Here is an 18,471-nt window from a genome sequence, read left to right as displayed (position 1 = left end):
GAAGAGCGGGGCTTTATGGAGAACAGGTCCCTCAGTACTTATTAGCCAGGCTAAGCAGGCCTGGTGGCCCTGGCCTCTGTGTGTCAAAGGCTGGGAATGGGCCACAGGAGGTGGATCCCTGTTCTCTTCACTCTTGGGGCACTGGGCGCTGTGGGCAAACAGGGCCCTGGGCTGGTTGCACTGTTGGTCTGACCCCGTCTGGCCGCTCTCGTGTTCTAATCCATGGGACACAGTCACACCAGGATACAAAATCTATCGGAAGGACAGGACAGGTCGTGCTGGTGGGGGAGGGGCACTATACATGAAAGAAAATGTAGAATCAAATGAAGTAAAATTCTTAAATGAGCCAAAATGTTCCGTAGAATTTCACTTCCACGCTCCGATGATAAGATCAGAGCAGTCGGGATCTATTACCGACCACCTGATCAGGACAGTGATAGTGACCATGAAATGCTAAGGGAGATTAGCGAGGCTATCCGCATAAACAACTCAATAATTGTTTATTATGCGGGAATTCAACTATCCCCATACTGACTGGCTACGTCTAGACTGGCAAGGCTTAGCGCAAATACTATCAACGCAAGAGTTTTTGCGTGTTTTAGTAAGAAAGCGTCTATACTGGCATGTGCCTTTGCGCAAAAGCACCCGTGCCAGTGTAGACACTCTCTTGTGCAAGAAAGCTCCGATGGCCATTTTGCCCACAGGGTAACTGATGGTGCCTGTCTACACTGGCCTCTGGCGCAAGAATACTTGCGCACGAGGACTTATCCCTGAGCGGGAGCATCGGAGTATTTGTGCAAGAAGCCCTGATTTCATGCAGTAGAATGTCAGTGTTCTTGTGCAAATACTCGCGGCCAGTGTAGACAGGCGGCAAGAATTTGTGCAAAAGCACTTGCTTTTGCACTAAATATTGCCAATGTAGATGTAGCCACTGGGTACACGGCACCTCAGGCCAGGCTGCAGAGCTAACATTTCTTGGCACCTTAAATGACTGCTTCTTGGAGCAGCTGGTTCTGGAACCCACAGGGGGAGAGGCTATTCTTGATTTAGTCCAAAATTGAGCGCAGTATCTGGTCCAAGAGGTAAATATAACTGGACCATTTGGACGTAGTGACCATAATGTAATAACATTTAGCTTCCCTGTGGTGAGAAAAACACCTCAGCAGCCCAACACTGCCATTTAATTTCACAAAGGGGAACTACACAAAAATGGGGAAGTTAGTTAAACAGAAATCAAACGGTACAATGAGACATGTAACATCCCTGCAAGCTGCATGGAAATGTTTCAAAGACACCATAATAGAGGCCCAACATAAATGTACATCCCGAATGAAAACACACAGGAAGAGAGACCCAAAAAGATGCCACCATAGCTTAACCACCATGAAGCAATGTGTGGGAAAAAGACATTTAAAAAGTGGGAGTTAAAGCCTAGTGAGAAAAATAGAAAGGCACATAAATGCTGTCACATGACGTGCAAACCTGTAATAAGGAAAGCCAAAAAGGAGTTAGCTAAAAACTCAAAGGCTACGTCTACATTGGCACCCGTTTCCAGAAAAGAGATGCTAATGAGATACTTTGGAATTGCAAATGCTGCGGGGGATTTAAATATCCCCCGCGGTATTTGCATGAACATGGCTGCCGCTTTTTTCCGGCTCGGGGTTTTGCCAGAGAAAAGCACCAGTCTAGACGGGATCTTTCGGAAAATAAAGCCTTTTCCGGAAGCTCCCTTATTCCTGATTTTAAGTAGGAATAAGGGATCTTCCGGAAAAGGCTTTATTTTCCGAAAGAGCCCGTCTAGACTGGTGCTTTTCTCTGGCAAAAAGCAGCAGCCATGTTCATGCAATGCCGCGGGGGATATTTAAATCCCCCCGGCATTTGCAATTCCGAAGTGTCTTCTTAGCATCCCTTTTCCAGAAAAGGGGCCAATGTAGACACAGCCAAACAGTAATAGCAAAACTTTTTTTAAGTCCAGCAGAAGCTACACAACCAGTGGGGCCTTTGGACGACTGAGATGCTAAAGGAGCACTCAAAGCTGGTAAGTGGCGATGCTAAATTAATTCTTTGCTTCGGCCTTTACAGCTGAGGATACTGGGGAGAGTCCCAGACTTGAGCCATTCTTTTTAGGTGACAAATCTGGGGACTTATCCCAGATTGAGGTGTCATTAGAGGAGGTTTTGGAACAAACTGAACAGTACACGTCACCGGGCCCTGATGACATTCACCCGAGTTCTGACAGCACTCAGATGTGCAATTGCAGCACTCTTACCTGTGGTGTGTAACCTGTCCTTAAGCCAGCTACTGTGACAGCAATATTTAAAAAGGGCGCTCGAAGTGATCCTGGCACTTACAGACTGGTGAGTCTACCATCGGTACTGGGCAAATTAGTTGAAACTATAGTAAATATAATTGTCAGACACATAGCTGACCGGGATTTGTTGGAGGAACGTCACCAAAGGGAAATCCTGCCTTCAGAGACCTTAATAGGCAGCAGGTTTAAAACAAAAGGAAGTTTTTCATCACTCAGTGCACCCTACTGCCCCCAGGTTACCCCCACATCCCATCTGTCCCCCCTGTGTCCCCACATCATGCCCCCCAATACCACCCTGCTGCCCCCTGGGGCAGGGTCACACTACCTCCACATCCTCACCCTCGTAGCTATTTTACCCCTTCCAATACTTACTGCGACTCCACCCGGGGCCCCTCCTCTGCCTCCTGCCACAGCCACTGCCAACAACGATGCTTGATCCCTCGTATCCTTTTGATTTGCTTTCCTGCTCTCTCTCCCTTCTCTCCTCTCCCGTTGTAAACCCGCGTCGCAACGCTAACTATTTCAGGTAGGCTTTTCCTGGCATACCATTCCCTAAACCTTCTTGCAATATCCTCTGCACGCTCTGCCATAAAAACCATTTTTATCATCTCCCTTCCGTGCTCTGCATCAGGGTCTAAGCTACCATGTTTCCGGATCGCATGCGTTAATCGAGTGCAAATATCAGAAGGATGTTCATTGGGGAACTGAATACGAGCTGTCACTTTGCCCCAGTTAGGGGTTACGTCCCCCACCGCTTTTATTCCATGCAAAATAGCTTGTCGATAACGACTCCGATTTCCCCTTCCCCATCATTATTAGGATCCAGTTAGGTTCAGCACTGGGCAAGGTTCCCCATGTCTGATCTTGGTAATATGCTCTCGCCTTTTCCTTAACCTTCTGCCTCTCGTCTTCAGTGCGGAGTGTCCAGTAACTGATTCACATCCGCCCAAGTTGGTAGGTGGGCAGAGACAATAGTACGGAAAGTTCCCGCTCCCGCCGCCGGGGTATCCCGGAGACGTGGCAGCGAGCGCTGCCAATTTAGTAAATCAGCGGTCGAAAATGGGGCATGAGTATATGCAAATGTAGCTTGCCCATTGTTCTGGGGAATAGGATAAGCCCGAAGCGGATACAGGGAGGACTTTCCAGCCCCCTCCGCCTTTCCCGAAACAGCCCCAGAGGAGGTCTCCCCCTTTTGCCCATCCTCATTTTGTAACCTGGGACTTTGTCTCCGTGGTAGCCCCATGGGGCGATACCAGTCTTCCTCCAGCTGGGTCTCGGGCATACAGCGGAGGGAGCTTGAGAGGTGCCTCCAAATCAATGACCTGCAAGACCACTTCTCTCTTTTGGGTTATAATTGCACCATACAACTAGATACCGGGTCCAAGGCTAACCAGTATGTCCCTAAGGACACTCATTCTTTCTAGGAAAAGGTTCCGCAATCCGGCCAATCCTTATCCGGGCACAAATGAGCGGTAAGGGAAGGCCACTGAATTCGGCATAAATCTCTCATCCTGGACTTAGCTGGACTGGCTGTTCCAGAGAGACCCTTCCAATCTCTGAGTACCAGGGACAACGGGGCGTCCCCCGGACACGTCAGCCCTTGTTCATTTTCCTTTAGCATAATGACCAAGGCTTGTTTTTCTGGGCCCAACAACAAGAACTTGGGGTCAGCTAATGAAGTTAAGTACAACAGTGGTTAGGCGTAGTCACTGCCGTGGTGTCCTCACAGGTCGCTGCTCCGCGTGCGTGTGTGCGCAGTGATGTGGGCCCAATGACCACAGCTGGCCCTGAGAGGGCCCCCAAAGACCACAAGCCAGATAAGGATCCAAGGTGCCAGGCCAGGTTTATTGTAGAGTGAAGTGCAGTCAGAGTTCTCAGTAGACGCTTCTGAACCACTGCACACGTGTACTTGCCACAATGGAATGACTCAATCAGTGGGAAATGTCCTCCCCCCGTCACACAAAGGCTGTGCCCCACGACACCGCCTTATATACAGGTACAAACAAATCACACCTCACTGCTGTCCTTGTCAGGCTGCCACCCTCTGATGCTACTTAGCTGCCGCCCATCCCCTGTACCTCCTGGTTTGATGAGATCATCTCTAGCCATCATGCTGTCATCCTAGACCCTTTCCTGGACCTGGGTCTGTTTCTGTGACGAGTAGGTACCACGGTCTTTTTTCATGGGCTAGTGATATTGTGCTATCCACTTATGACCAGTACCAATTCTTGTTCTGCAGCTGGCCAGTTAGCGTTTTGCTCGCTCAGCCCTGTGTGTGCCAAGTTCTGTGAGCAGGGGCCTGCCTCTTGTTCACAGCTTAGCTTTGCTTTATGTTCGCCATGTTTTGTCCATTGTTAGCTAGGCCTCAGCTCCTCACACCAGGCCTGTGCTGCGTGGGCTTATGTTTTAGGCCTTCATCGTACTACACCTGTGGAACTCCTTGCCAGAGGATGTTGCAAAGACCAGGACTTCAACAGTGTTCAAAAAAGAACTAGATCAGTTACGTCCATCAATGGCTACTAGCCAGGATGGGGAGGAATGGTGTCCCTCGCCTCTGTCAGGGACTGGGCGCCGGAGTGAATCACTGAAGGATTCCCGGCTGTGTTCACTTCCTGCCGGACATCTGGCACCAGCTACTGTTGGCAGACAGGACACTGGGCTGGCTGGACCGTTGGTCGGACCTTTGCTAATCCCATTACAATAGCACTGCGTTTTTCAAGTCCCCAGAGAACCTACACCCGGGACAGCCGGGTGAATGATCCAGTGAAATCTAATTTGTGAAGGGTGCATCAAACGTGACTCTAAGCCCGCCTCTTTCTCCTGCTGGGATTAGCACGTTTCCTTTCTGCAGACCTAGACCATTTTCTCCTGAAAACAGCCTTTTACCTTTCCAAAAAGGCTCTGTCCTGCAACACTCTGTCTAGTGGCGTTCAGCACAACACTGCTCCTTTGCACGTGTCACAGCACTAGCCGGGCAGCGTCACGTAACGTGCGGGATGCATCTGCCGCAAGCGACAAGCCACGCCGATGAGCAATCGCATCCAGTCTTTCCCACAGGTCACCGTCGTGGCTCGTCCAGCACTGGCCGCCCCGCTGGGGGGGGGGTGCGGGGAGGTGCACGGCGCCCTTGCTGCGGTTTGGCACAGCACACACAAAGTCCGTGCATTTCAGCGTGGTGGCACACCACAGAGAAAAGCCGCAGGTGCCACGCTCCACTCACGCGCGCGACTTGGTGCATGTCCGGCCCCAGGCGGCGTCCCAAGGCAGCCGCGGCACATGCCCGCAGGAGAACCGAAGCGCCAGGACGTTGCGTATGAAACAAGCCAGGGCAAACATTTTAAAACTGAGCTGCTGACAGAGTCTGTGCACTGGGCATGCGGGCGGCCACTCAGGAGAGAGTCCCATGCACTCATTAGCAGAGCATCTCCAGCCGGCAGCAGGTGCTTCTATTGGTGGTGCACAGCCCCCCCGCCTTGGTGCACAAAACAACATTTATTCCACGCATGGAATCCATTCACAGCATTTCACCCTGCTTCCCTCCCACTGCCAGGGTGAGAACCCAGAAGTCCTGGCTCCTACCCCCCCCGACTATCGCTAGCCCAGTGGCTCTCAACCGCTTCCAGGCTACGGCCTCCCTTTCCAAGGTCTCATTTGGCCGGTGTCTCCCTCCCCAAGTTTCGCCTGCAATCAACTTGCGTGCAACCGGAGCGGGAAAACAACCGACGTGCCGCAGCGAAGCCCAGTGTCCTGCAACAGGCCTGCGTGCTGCTTGGCGCCGTCGAGCGCAGCCCACCCTGCCCACACACATTACCTGGAGGGGTCGGGGCGCAGCGCCCCAGCGTGGGCCCTTTTAGCTGGCGGGTGCCTTGCTGGGGCTGCCTCTGTCGCCTGCTGTAGACGAGGCCACATCTGTAGCTGAGTGGCCCCCTGCACCCACCCCGGCCTGGTTGAGAGCCACTAGACTACCCTCCGCTTCCCTTCCCAGGGCTAGGATGGAGCCCAGGCGTCCTGGCTGCCAGCCCCCCAGAGGTCCTCCAGCAGCGCGAGCCCCTTGCACCTCAGCACCCCCAGTGCCCTCTGCAGCAGGGAACAGGCGCCTGGCTCCGCCTCCGTCATGGCCCAGGCCGCCCGCATGGCCCGGGGGCCCACCTGGTGCACGCTGAAGAGCACCTCCCCGTAGCAGCAGGGGTCCAGGGGGTAGTGGGCGGCTCCGGCCACGCGGGCGCTGTGGGTGGGGGCCAGGCCGGCCCAGCGTGCGCACAGCCCCACGTAGACGTCCTCGGGGGCCACGAGGGGCACGTGGGGGGTGGCCCCCAGCACCCGCCAGGCAGCCTCGCGGGACAGCACGTAGGCCGTGCCGCTGCAGTAGAGGGGAAAGGCCCCGGCCGGGTAGACAGAGGCGGGCACGTGGTGCGGGTGGCTGGGCTGGCGGGTGGGGGACACCCACCAGTGCACCCGGCCCAGGTAGAGCGGGCGGGGGCCGGGCCGGGCCGCCAGGTGCCGGGCCAGGGCGGGCAGGTTGAGGAAGACGTCGTCGTCCACCTTGGCCACGAAGGCGGCGTCGGGGCAGTGGGCGGCCGCCCAGCCCAGCAGCAGCAGGGTCTTGAGGGTCAGGTTGGCGTAGGTGTCGGCGAAGCGGCCCTGCACCAGGTCCCCGTGCCGCTGGGCCTCCCGCTCCAGCTGGGCCTGCTCCTCCCCTGAGCCGGGCGCCCCCAGGGCGAAGAGCGTCCGCACGGCCTGGCCCCCCGCCCGGCGGGCGCCCCCCCAGCTGGCCCGCACCGCCTGGCGCTGGGCCACGTGCCCGGGGGCGCTGGCCACCAGCACCAGCAGGAAGGGGGCCCGGGGCCTGCAGGCGCCCGCGTTGGGCAGCAGGAAGGCGCCGGGGCCCGGCAAGGGGAGGTCCAGCGGCAGGGGGGGCCCCTCGCCCCCCAGGAAGGGGCCCAGCGCCCAGGCCAGCAGTTCCTCCCCCGTGCCCCCGGCCAGCAGGCTCACCAGCGCCAGCCCCCCCAGCCCCGCCAGCAGCCAGGCCAGGGGGCGCCGGGGGGGGCAGAGCCGGGGAACCATGGGGGGTCAGCTAGTGGTGGAGGCAGCCTACAAGTGAGAGAGAGAGAGAGAGAGATGGGGGGAGGGGTCACACACAGAACACCCCCCTTCATCTCAGCCCCCAGCAACCCCCCATCTCAGCCCTCTGCCCCCTGCAGCCCCCATCTCAGCCCCCAGCAACCCCCCATCTCAGCCCTCTGCCCCCAGCAACCCCCCATCTCAGCCCTCTGCCCCCAGCAACCCCCCATCTCAGCCCTCTGCCCCCAGCAACCCCCCATCTCAGCCCCCAGCAGCCCCCCCATCTCAGCCCTCTGCCCCCTGCAGCCCCCATCTCAGCCCCCAGCAACCCCCCATCTCAGCCCTCTGCCCCCTGCAGCCCCCATCTCAGCCCCCAGCAACCCCCCATCTCAGCCCTCTGCCCCCTGCAGCCCCCATCTCAGCCCCCAGCAACCCCCCCATCTCAGCCCTCTGCCCCCTGCCCCCAGCAACCCCCCATCTCAGCCCTCTGCTCCCAGCAACCCCCCATCTCAGCCCTCTGCCCCCTGCACCCCCCATCTCAGCCCCCAGCAACCCCCCATCTCAGCCCTCTGCCCCCAGCAGCCCCCATCTCAGCCCCCAGCAACCCCCCATCTCAGCCCCCAGCAGCCCCCGCCCCCCATCTCAGCCCCGCTGTCCTCTGCAGCCTCCCCCCCCCGCCCGCATCTCAGCCCCCTCTCCCCGGGGGGGCGGAGGCGAGGCAGAGTCACGTCGCGGGGGGGGGGGGCGGGACGCGGCAGGTCGCGGGGGGGGGGATGCGGGGAGCCGATCTCACCTCCCGACCCCGCCCCGCTCCGCGACCGCTGCGCCTCCCCCCGCCCCTTGTCCCGCCCCCATCCGGTCCCCCCCCAGCCTCCCATGCCCCTCCCCGCGGCCCCTCCCCCACCTTCCCCCCCCCGGCCTCCCATGCCCCGCCCCCAGCGGCATCCCCATCTCTCCTCCGCCCGCTATCCAGCCCCCCCGCCCCTCCCCCATGCAGCCCCCTGCTACCCAGCCCCCCACAGGCCCCCATCCAGCCCCCCCCACAACCCCCTGGACCTCCTTGCTACCCAGCCCCCCCACAGACCCCCTCCACCTGCTACCCAGCCCCCCCATGGCCCCTCCCTCCACTATCCAGCCCCCACCGCCCTCCCCGCTACCCAGGCCCCCCATGGCCCTTTCCCCCAGTACCCAGATCCCCCCTCTGCCCCCGGCACAGCCCGTATCCATCCCTCCTCCCTTCGGTACACTCCTGTCCCTCTGTCCCCCCCACAGCCACCCCTCCCCACCACGGACCCCTCCAGTCCCCTATCAATCTCCCCTCTACAGCCCCTCCCACCCGGTACACATTCCCCCTCCAGCCCAGTCTGTTACCCAGGCTCCCCGTCACCCCAGCCTGGCGCTCACCCTCCCGGGACACCCCCCATTGCCCACAGATCCCCCTCTCCCCAGCGTCTCTCCCTCCCTGCGCCCCAGACTCCTCGGTCCATCCTGCTGAGTCGCTACCCCCCCGCAGACCAGTCAGCGACTAGCCAAGACATGGCAGCCCTCCCCCCACCCCCTTTGTGCTGGGAGGTTTTTCTGAACTATCCACAAGGCGGGTGGGCGTGCCTCAGTTTCCCTGTGCACCATTCATGAGTGCCAAGGCAGACAGCTCCTGCGGGAACAGCGCAGGAGGCAGCTGGCCTGGGCGGCGGGAGCAGGGGACTCAAAAGACCCCAAGTCCCCCGCACCTCTAGCAAGACAGAGCTGCCCCCACTCACCCCTAAGGCCCATCATGGCACCGGCGTGGCCAGGGTGGAGCAGGGCTCGGCAGGGCCAGATTCTGGGCAGGGGACCCTGGGGAGAGCTGGGCCGTGCTGCTGTGGCGCGCTCTGGCCTGGCCAGTGGAGCTGTGCACGTCCCTTGGGTCTAGCCCACAAAAGGAGGCCAGAGACCAGCCCCCCACCCCCTTGGATCCCCAAGCCCCCCAGCTGCATGGGCCGAGGACCCCCCCATGACGGCCTCGTGAGCCATGGGTACCAGTACTGTGTAAGGTACGTACCGTGGAACCCGCGTCTGGCTGCAGGGCAGAAACACCCGTCATGGGGGAAACCAGGCTTCCTGTCTGGCGGAGCCTGCTCGTCACTGGCCTCGCTGGCTGGAAGCAGACACCGCCTGCCCCCTTACACAGCCGAAAACAAGCCTTGGCGGGGGTGCGTAGCCCATTCACTTAGGGGGACCCCCGTCACCAGGCCCGACACCCCCAGCTGCCGCCAGACGCGACTCCCAGCCGGCAGGGCGACCAGGAGGGTCACTAGTTCCCAGGGACCCAGAGTGGGCAGCCCAGCCCAAACTGGGGAGAGGGGGCCTGAAGCCAAGGGCTCCAACCCCCCATCTCCTCCCCCAAGCCAGCGCACAGGGCAGGCCCCTTCCTGCAGTCGGCCCGCCCCCTCCAGCCTTGTCCTGCTACCTGGTCACATGCCCCTCCCTGGCCCGTTGACAGAAGCATCGGCCATTGGAGTGGGGGAGGCTGTCACCCCAGAACGCCCGTCCCCACCTCGCTCTCAGGGCAGTGCCCGAAGCTGAGGCGCACACACGGGGTTACTGCAGTGTCCCATGCAACGTAGCAGAGGGAACGGTGCGAATACAGCCCAGGGCAGGGAACCCTGCTGCCCGCACAGAGGGGCGCTCTGCCGACCCTGCCCCTGCGACTGAGCCAAACCGGGGTGACTGCCCCCCCGGCGGATACGTGTCGGCTCTTGGAGGCCCGGGTTGAAGCCGTCGATGCATACTCACGCTCAGCGGCAGCTTTGCAGAGCCAGCAGCAGGGACGCACCCCACGGAACTGGGTCAATCCTGCTTGCAGGGTGGCACCCACCGGCATGGTTCCACTGTGACTTCGGAAGCGGCTTTTCCACTTGCCGCTGATTCCAGGGACACACCAGGCCCCCCTCCGTTACAGCAGGAGACCCTCACCCCCGTACCAGGGATACCCCCTAGGGTGGTAACACCTGCTTCTCAGGACCCTGGGGCTCATTTGGATACCAGACCCACAGGGCAGCAGCTGCAGAGAGCTTTGTCCCGCAGAAGAGGAAGGGCGGGGAAAGCCTTGGCCTGCCACGCCTCCTGCCCCAAGGCCCTGTGACAGGTTCAGCTTACCTGGCAGATCGGGGAGGGTGTGGCAGCTGCAGGAGAGGAACCTGTCGGGACACAGAGCCAGCTGTGTCTGAGCTGCTCTCCCGGAAGTACCCCGGACAAGACCTTAACCACCCCCTGGGCAGTGCGGCACAGACCAAAACGCCCCCACGTCCAGGACCCACCCTGGCCAGGGGCTGTGCTTGGGGGCGTGGGACCCCCCGGCATCAGGCGGGTTCTAGCAGAATCTGGGCACAGAACCCAGGAGTCCTGGTCTGCTCTGGCCCCCAACTGTGGGGCACGGGCCGTTGGAGCCTCCTCCAGCACAGCCACTGGCAGTTCCTGCTGCTGCATCGTGCCCAGCCCTACCCGGGAGGCTGCCCCCAGCCCGGCCCATGCCAGGGGGTGTTCTGTGCTGCACGGTGCCCCAGGAGCAGTGCCCAGGGTCTAATGACAATGAGTGACGTGGCTCTAGGCCAGGCATGTCCAAAGTCCGGCCCGCGGTCGGATTGAATACGGCCCCCGCTTCTCCCGGCTCACCGGTGCTCCTTTTAACCGGCACGCGCAGCGCGCCGCTTCGGACCGCACCGCCGCCGTGGTCCTAGTCCCTGCCCTGTAGGGCACGTCCGCAGCCCCGCTCCCCCGCTTGGCTGCGGGTTCGCCCTGCCCCCGGGCCGCCTGAGGCCGGCATGCCCTGCGCTCTCCGACCCCGCGGGCTTTGGGGCTGAGAGTGCAGGGACAGCCCCCGCTTCCTCCCCCTCTCCTGGCTCCCCGGCGCTCCTCTGAACTGGTGCGCGCAGCGCGCAGCTTCCAGCCACGCCGCCGCCGTCCATGGCAGCCGCTGCGGTCCTAAAGCCTGCCCTGTACGGCACGTCCGCAGCCCCGCTCCCCCGCTTGGCTGCGGGTTCGCCCTGCCCCCGGGCTGCCTGAGGCCGGCGTGCCCTGCGCTCTCCGACCCCGCGGGCTTTGGGGCTGAGAGTGCGGGGACAGCCCCCGCTTCCTCCCCCTCTCCTGGCTCCCCGGCGCTCCTCTGAACTGGTGCGCGCAGCGCGCAGCTTCCAGCCACGCCGCCGCCGTCCATGGCAGCCGCTGCGGTCCTAAAGCCTGCCCTGTACGGCACGTCCGCAGCCCCGCTCCCCCGCTTGGCTGCGGGTTCGCCCTGCCCCCGGGCCGCCGTGAGGCCGGCTTCCCCTGCGCTCTCCGCCCGCCTCCGACCCTGCGGGCCCTCTGCCTTGGGGCTGAGAGTGCAGGGACGGACTCCGCAGCTGCTGAGATCAGGAAATATCTCAGTATCTGTGACTGGCCCTGCGCACTGTCAGCTTCCTGGCGGGCTCAGGCACGTGGAGCTGCGAACACGCCCGAGCTCATCATTAGACACTTCACCACAAACAGCCACAAAGGCAAGAGAATTCTTGTTGGGCAGTGTATTAGTGCAGTGTATTACTTGGGCAGTGTATTAAACCTCTGGCACTGCGCTCACATGATCCCTTCCCCTTCTGGTCAATTTAAAAAAAATGGCGACTGTAAATAAGAGAAGGAAAGTTGACAGTGAGGGCCGCCGCTTCCAGGACAGGTGGAAAGTGGAATATTTCTTCACTGAAATACAGAATCACTGTGTTTGTCTGATATGCCAAGAGACTGTGGCTGTTTATAAGGAATTTAATGTCAAGAGACACTACCAGTCGAGACATAGCACATACGACAAGCTTACAGGGCACGACTGCAGTGAAAAGTTGAAGCAACTTGAAGCTGTTTTAATGTCACAACAGCAAGTTTTCATAAGAGCCCGTGAGTCAAATGAAAATGCCACAAGGGCGAGCTATGAGGTGGCAACGTTAATTGCTAAAAATTGCAAATCTTTTGCTGAGGGTGACTTTATCAAAGAATGCGTTATGAAAATGGTTGAGAATATCTGTCCCGAGAAGAAGCAAGAGTTTGCCAACATTTGCCTGGCTTGTAACACTGTAGCACGGAGAATTGAAGAGATTTCATCAGATATTAAGAGACAGTTGACATCCAAAGGAGTGGATTTTGACTTCTTTTCAATAGCCTGTGATGAAAGCACGGACCTATCTGACACAGCTCAGTTGCTGATTTTTATGAGAGGGGTGGACGATGAAATTAATGTGACTGAAGAGCTACTTGACCTCCAGAGCCTTACGGACCAAACAAGAGGAAAAGATTTATTTGTTTCTGTTAGTTCCGCCATAGATGACATGAAACTGCCTTGGAACAAAGTTACTGGGATTATTACTGATGGGGCACCTGCCATGGCTTGTGAACGAAGTGGATTATCAACCCTAATCTGTAACAAGGTGATCGAAGAAGGAGGCAAAGCTATTAAACTCCATTGTATCATTCATCAACAAGTTCTCTGTGCTAAACATCTCAAATATGATCATGTTATGAAACCGGTGCTAAAGACTATTAATTTTATTCGCTCTAAAGCCCTGTGCCACCGCCAGTTTAAACAGTTTCTACTGGACATCCAGGCTGAATACGAAGATGTTTTATATCACAACGATGTAAGATGGCTCAGTCGGGGGTCTGCACTGCAGCGTTTCTACTCTCTCAGAAAGGAAATCGGAGAATTCTTGGAAACAAAGGGACAACCAATGCGAGAACTATCTGATCCTATTTGGCTGGCTGATTTGGGGTTTCTAGTTGACATACTAAAGCATCTGAATGTACTGAACACGAGTCTTCAGGGGAAAGATGCAGCGGTGAACCAGCTTTATTCACACCTCAAAGCCTTTGGGACAAAGCTGCAACTTTTCATAAGGCAGTTGTCACAAACACAGCCCAATACCATACATTTTTCAGCGTTGCAGGAAATAATGAACAGTTTTCCACAGGACAATATCAGTGCGCAAACGAGCAGGTATGCAGCAGACATCGCATCTCTGGCTGGGGAGTTTAAACGGCGCTTTCAGGATTTTGCAGCTATTGAAAAGGAGATCAGCCTTTTCTCCTCTCCATTCTCTGTTGACCCCGATGATGCTCCAGATCAGCGGCATCTCGAGCTCATTGAGCTGCATTGTGACAGCGAGTTACGCAGTCGTCACCAACAGCTCTCTCTTGTGAACTTTTACCGCCAACTGGATAAGAGCCGGTTTCAAGACATTCGAACATTGGCTAAGAAAATGCTGAGCTTGTTTGGCTCAACATATATGTGTGAGAAGACATTCTCTGCTATGAACTTTAACAAGAACTGCGTGAGGACAAGACTAAGTGACTCTCACCTGCATGACATTTTGCGCATCAAAACCTCTGCCTTTGTACCAGACCTAGCCTACGTGCTGCAGTCCAGATCTCAGTTTCACCCTTCACATTAGTGTAGGCAAGTTTTTTTTTCAATTGAGATGAATACATTGTAAAATCTCAGTTAATGTCAGTTGGTCTAAATCAGTTATAAATATATTTGGACACAACATGTATAATTGGTGTTATGTTCCTGTTCATATTTTTTGAACTTAAAAGTTGATAATATGTAATGTACTTTACAATGTTCCTGACATATATTTCAGCTTCCTGGATTTTTTTTTCATCTAGCCTTCAGATATGAAAGGCAGAGTGATTTAACACCTGTTTAGATTTGTCATCCATGTGACGAAATGAAAAGTATGCCGTTTGCAATAAACTTTGCATAAAATAGTTAATTTGCATTTAATTTTAATGGTTCAAAGAATGTCAGGCAAAATGGTCGGCCCTCACGCATGTTCACTTCATCAAATCTGGCCCTCTTTGAAAAAAGTTTGGACACCCCTGCTCTAGGCTGTGGCTGGTGCAAGAGCGATGAGCGTAGGGCAGCTCTGAACACTATTAGCACAGGGGGCCAGCGACGGGGCGGGGAGGAAGGAAGGACTAATTAGCCCCCAGGTGATGATGTCATCGCCATGTCAGAGACCCCGTGGTGCCGGGCGTGATGTCCCTAACACCGTGCTGGCAAGGCCCTGATGCTGGGCGTGCTGTGCTGATGTTACTAGCACTGTGCCGGCAACGTGCTGCCACTGTGTGTGATGTCACTAGCCCCGCGCTGGTGATGTGCTCACAACGGGACTGGCAGGGACCTCGAGAGAGTAAGTCCAGTTCCCTGCCCGCACGGCCGGGCCCAGCACTGTCTAGAATCCCTGACCGGTGTCTGTCCAGCCTGCTCTGCGATAGCTCCAGGGATGGGGATTCCACAACCCCCCTGGGCAATTTATTCCAGCATTTCACCACCCTGACAGGCAGGACGCTTTTCCTAATGTCCAACCTAAACCTCCCTTGCTGCAGTTTAAGCCCATTGCTGCTTGTGCTGTCCTCAGAGGCTAATGGGCCCATTTCCCCCCCTCTTCCCTGTGACACCCTTTTAGATACCTGAAAACGGCTCTCATGTCCCCTCAGTCTTCTCCTTTCCAGACGAAACAAGCCCAATTCTTTCAGCCTACCCTCCTAGCTCCTGTTCTCTGGACCTTTCCTCATTCTTGTTGCTCTTCTCTGGACCCTCTCCAGTTTCTCCACATCTTTCTTCAAATGCGGTGCCCAGAACTGGACACAACACTCCAGCTGAGGCCTAATCAGCGCAGAGAAAGTGGAAGAATGACTTCTCCTGTTTTGCTTATAACACGCCTGTTACTGCCACCCAGAATCATGTTTCCTTATTGTGCAACAGCGTCACACTGTTGACTCATGTTTAGCTTGTGGTGCACTCTGACCCCTCTATCCCTTTCTGCAGGACTCCTTCCTAGCCAGTCACTTCCCATTTTGTGTGTGTGACATGGATTGTTCCTTCCTAAGTGCAGCACTTTGCATTTGTCCTTACAGCCTCTCTCCGAGTAACAAATGAGTTACGGCCCAAACACTTGGCCGTAACTTGATCCGTTTGTAACTCGGACCCCATTCAGTTACATGTGTTGAAGAAAAGTCAAGACGGAGGCTGGAGACCTGATGAACCGAACTTTATTACACAGCGCTGTGGAGAAATCACAAGGGCTGTGTCTAGACTGCATCCCTTTTCCATAAAAGGGATGCAAATTAGACATATCGCAATTGCAAATGAAGCAGGGATTAAATCCCCCCCGCTTCATTAGCATAAAAATGGCTGCCGCTTTTTTCTGGAGTTTTGCCGGAAAAAAGCGCCAGTCTAGACGTGGATCTTTCAGAAAATAAAGCCTTTTTCTTTAAAAAGAAAATTAGGTGCCTTAAAATGAGGGATAAGGGATCTTTCGGAAAAGGCTTTATTTTCTGAAATATCTGCGTCTAGACTGGTGCTTTTTTCTGGCAAAGCTCCGAGCCGGAAAAAAGCGGCAGCCATGTTTATGCAAATGAAGCGGGGGGGGGATTTAAATCCCCGCTTCATTTGCAATTGCGATATGTCTAATTTGCATCCCTTTTACAGAAAAGGGATGCAGTCTAGACACAGCCTAGGGGATTTCTACTGGATGCAGCCAGGTGAACTCTTTTATACAGTCATGCCCAAACTTGTTGCTGGGCAAGATACAGCAGCTACCGTGCTGGACTGAGAGCCGAGCATATTACAGTTACTTTTTCGTTTCCCGCCTAAACATGCTTATCCTGCCACCACTCGGTATTCCCCTTTGACTGCCTGCTTCCACACATGCAACCGCGCTGTTCGTAAGCGTGGGTACGTTCGTAACTCGGGGACTGCCTTTACAACCGCTCCATGGGGGCTTTGTCGGTTGTAACTCGGGGAGCGGCTGTATTCAGCTTCATCCCCTTGGCCTGTGGCCATTGCTCCGGGTCACTTTGGATTCTGACCCGCCCTCCGAAGCCCTTGCCACGCTCCCGGCGTGGGCTGAGACGCGTCCACGCTGCGCCAGTCGCTAACAGGCTGGTGACGACGCTGAGCAGCCCCGGTCGCAGCACAGAGCCAGGGCCCCTTGTGTGCCCCCCGCGGGGCCGGGAACGGCTCCTCCCGCGCCCCCGGCCCCACGTCCCTGGGCCCTGAGGGGCAGGGCCGGGGGGAGGTTTCACTGATGCGAGACGTCACCAGGGACCCCCCCATGGGGGCGCCTACCCCCCCCCCCCGTGTGGGGAGCTATGGCGCCATGCTGCCCCTCCTCCGCCCTGACACCCCTCCCCCAATTTCAATTCCTGGGGAGGCCACTGGACGTCACCACGCTCGGGGTCACTGCCCCCCCCAGGCCCGCCATCTTTGAGCGGGGCGGAAGTGGCTTCAGAAGCCGGTGGCGCCATCTTGGCACCGGGCGGAAGTAGGGGCATCGCCCCACCATATTGGAAAACGGCGGAAGTGGCCCCAAAGTCCCGCCTCTGTCGCGGCCCTTACGGCACGGGGCGGAAGTGCGGGCGGGACTACAAATCCCATGGGGCCCCGCGGCCCGGCGGCACTTCCGGGGCGGGGCGCGCGATGGCGGAGCTGGTGCAGAAGCGGCTGCAGGGCGAGCTGGAGAAATATCAGCAGCTGCAGAAAGGTGCCGGCCCCGCCCCCCCCGGACCCCCCCCCGCGCCCGCCCCCCCCGCCGCGTAACCCCCCCGAGACCCCCCCGCCGCGTAACCCCCCCCTCGGGCCCGCGCCCGCCCCCCCGCGCCTGCCCCCCGCCGCGTAACCCCCCCCCTCGGGCCCGCCCCCCCCGAGACCCCCCCCGCCGCGTAACCCCCCCTCGGGCCCCCCCGCCGCGTAACCCCCCCACGCCCGCCCCCCCCGCCGCGTAACCCCCCCCCCCGGGCCCGCGCCCGCCCCGCCGCGTAACCCCCCCTCTGGCCCCCCCCCCCCCCGGACTGCCCCCGCCGCGTAACCCCCCCACGCCCGCCCCCCGCCGCGTAACCCCCCCTCGGGCCCGCCCCCCCTGGGACCCCTCCGCCGCGTAACCCCCCCCTCTGGCCCGCCCCTCCCCCTTCCGCGCCCCCCCCCCCCGCGACCTGCCCGCGGCTCCCCAGGGTCCGTCCCTGCCTCGGCCCCGCCCCCTGCCCCGGTGAGGGGGGGGAGGAGCGGGGGGGCTCACTCCCAGCAGCTCACTCCCCCCCCCCCCCCCAGATCTCAGCAAGTGCCTGTCGGCCCGGCAGAAACTGGAGGCGCAACTGACAGAAAACAACATCGTCAAGGAGGTGAGACCCCCCCGGCACCCCCCCGCCCCCCCTTCTCCCCCTGCCCCCCCGGCACCCCCCTACCCCCCGGTACCCCCAACCCCCCCGAACCCCCAACCCCCCTTCTCCCCCTGCCCCCCTGGTACCCCCTGCCCCCCCCGCTAACCCGATACCCCCGCCTCCCCATTCCCCTGCTAACCCTTCACCCCGATACTCCCCTTCCTCTCCCTGCTCCCCCTCCCCTGCCCCCACCTTCCCCTCCTGCCCCCAGTAACAACTGCTCGCCCCCAGTTTTTCACAGACTCCCAGCTCACTCTCCCCTTCCCCCTGTGGCAAGCCACCTCACCAAGGGTGTCTCCCGTCCCTCCATCTGCTCCCTGCCCCCCCCCCCCCCCCCAGGAGCTGGGGCTGCTGGATGCCACCAACACGGTCTACAAGCTGATTGGCCCCGTCTTGGTGAAGCAGGACATGGAGGAGGCGAAAGCCACTGTCAGCAAGAGGCTGGACTACATTTCTGGGGAGATGTGAGTGGGGGTGTCCCGGGAGGGGTCCCAGCCCCCCCCCCGGGGGGAGGGGGAGTGGCACAGGCACAGAGGCCTTCCCTGCTAGGGGCCATTGGCCAAGCTCCACCCCAGGATGGCTCCTGCCCTGGGGCAAGCTCTGGGCCACACTGGCAGGCTGGGGGGGGGGGGCACTTTGGGCCCGGCTCACTCCCCCCTTCCCTCCCTCCCCCGCAGCAAGCGCTACGAGCTGCAGCTCCAGGAGAGCGAGAAGAAGGCGGAGGAGCAGCGGGAGGTGCTGGCCCGGCTGCAGCAGGAGTATCAGCGCGCCCAGGGCAAGGCGGTGCCCAAGGCCTGAGATGGCACTGGGGGGGGGGTATTTAAGGTTTTTCACTGTTGAGAATAAAAGAGGTGATGCACAAACTGATCCCACGTGGC

At 58.7% G+C, this 18,471-nt stretch overlaps 2 protein-coding genes and 1 pseudogene across 10 annotated transcripts; 1 reads left to right on the top strand and 2 right to left on the bottom strand.

Annotated features, from left to right (window-relative positions):
- Window positions 1-1,803: 1,803 nt before the first annotated feature.
- LOC149521998 (uncharacterized) lies at window positions 1,804-3,983 on the bottom strand (annotated as a pseudogene).
- Window positions 3,984-4,137: 154 nt separating this feature from the next.
- On the bottom strand, window positions 4,138-11,336 carry B3GALT4 (beta-1,3-galactosyltransferase 4). Of its 9 annotated transcripts, none has more exons than XM_075917444.2 (4): window positions 11,027-11,336; window positions 10,511-10,551; window positions 9,414-9,533; window positions 4,138-7,402 (listed from the first exon to the last, which is right to left on the bottom strand). In XM_075917444.2, exon 4 carries the CDS (start codon window positions 7,373-7,375, stop codon window positions 6,299-6,301), a length of 1,077 nt encoding a protein of 358 aa, XP_075773559.2. In that variant the 5' UTR covers window positions 7,376-7,402; window positions 9,414-9,533; window positions 10,511-10,551; window positions 11,027-11,336; the 3' UTR covers window positions 4,138-6,298. The 9 variants fall into 9 exon arrangements, with proteins under 9 accessions (XP_075773559.2, XP_075773560.2, XP_075773556.2 ...); XM_075917445.2 differs by having other exon boundaries at window positions 9,414-9,509; XM_075917441.2 differs by having other exon boundaries at window positions 10,148-11,336.
- A 5,452-nt stretch (window positions 11,337-16,788) lies between these two features.
- On the top strand, window positions 16,789-18,460 carry PFDN6 (prefoldin subunit 6). The gene is made up of 4 exons (XM_075917448.2): window positions 16,789-16,920; window positions 17,484-17,554; window positions 17,933-18,057; window positions 18,271-18,460. Exons 1-4 carry the CDS (start codon window positions 16,857-16,859, stop codon window positions 18,389-18,391), a joined length of 381 nt encoding a protein of 126 aa, XP_075773563.2. The 5' UTR covers window positions 16,789-16,856; the 3' UTR covers window positions 18,392-18,460.
- The last annotated feature ends 11 nt before the right edge of the window (window positions 18,461-18,471 follow it).

The sequence above is a fragment of the Pelodiscus sinensis genome, chromosome 19, assembly GCF_052426305.1.
Source record: "Pelodiscus sinensis isolate ZL-2025 chromosome 19, ASM5242630v1, whole genome shotgun sequence".
In the NCBI taxonomy this organism is placed as follows: domain Eukaryota; kingdom Metazoa; phylum Chordata; order Testudines; family Trionychidae; genus Pelodiscus; species Pelodiscus sinensis.
This window is presented reverse-complemented; position numbering and strand designations above follow the sequence as displayed.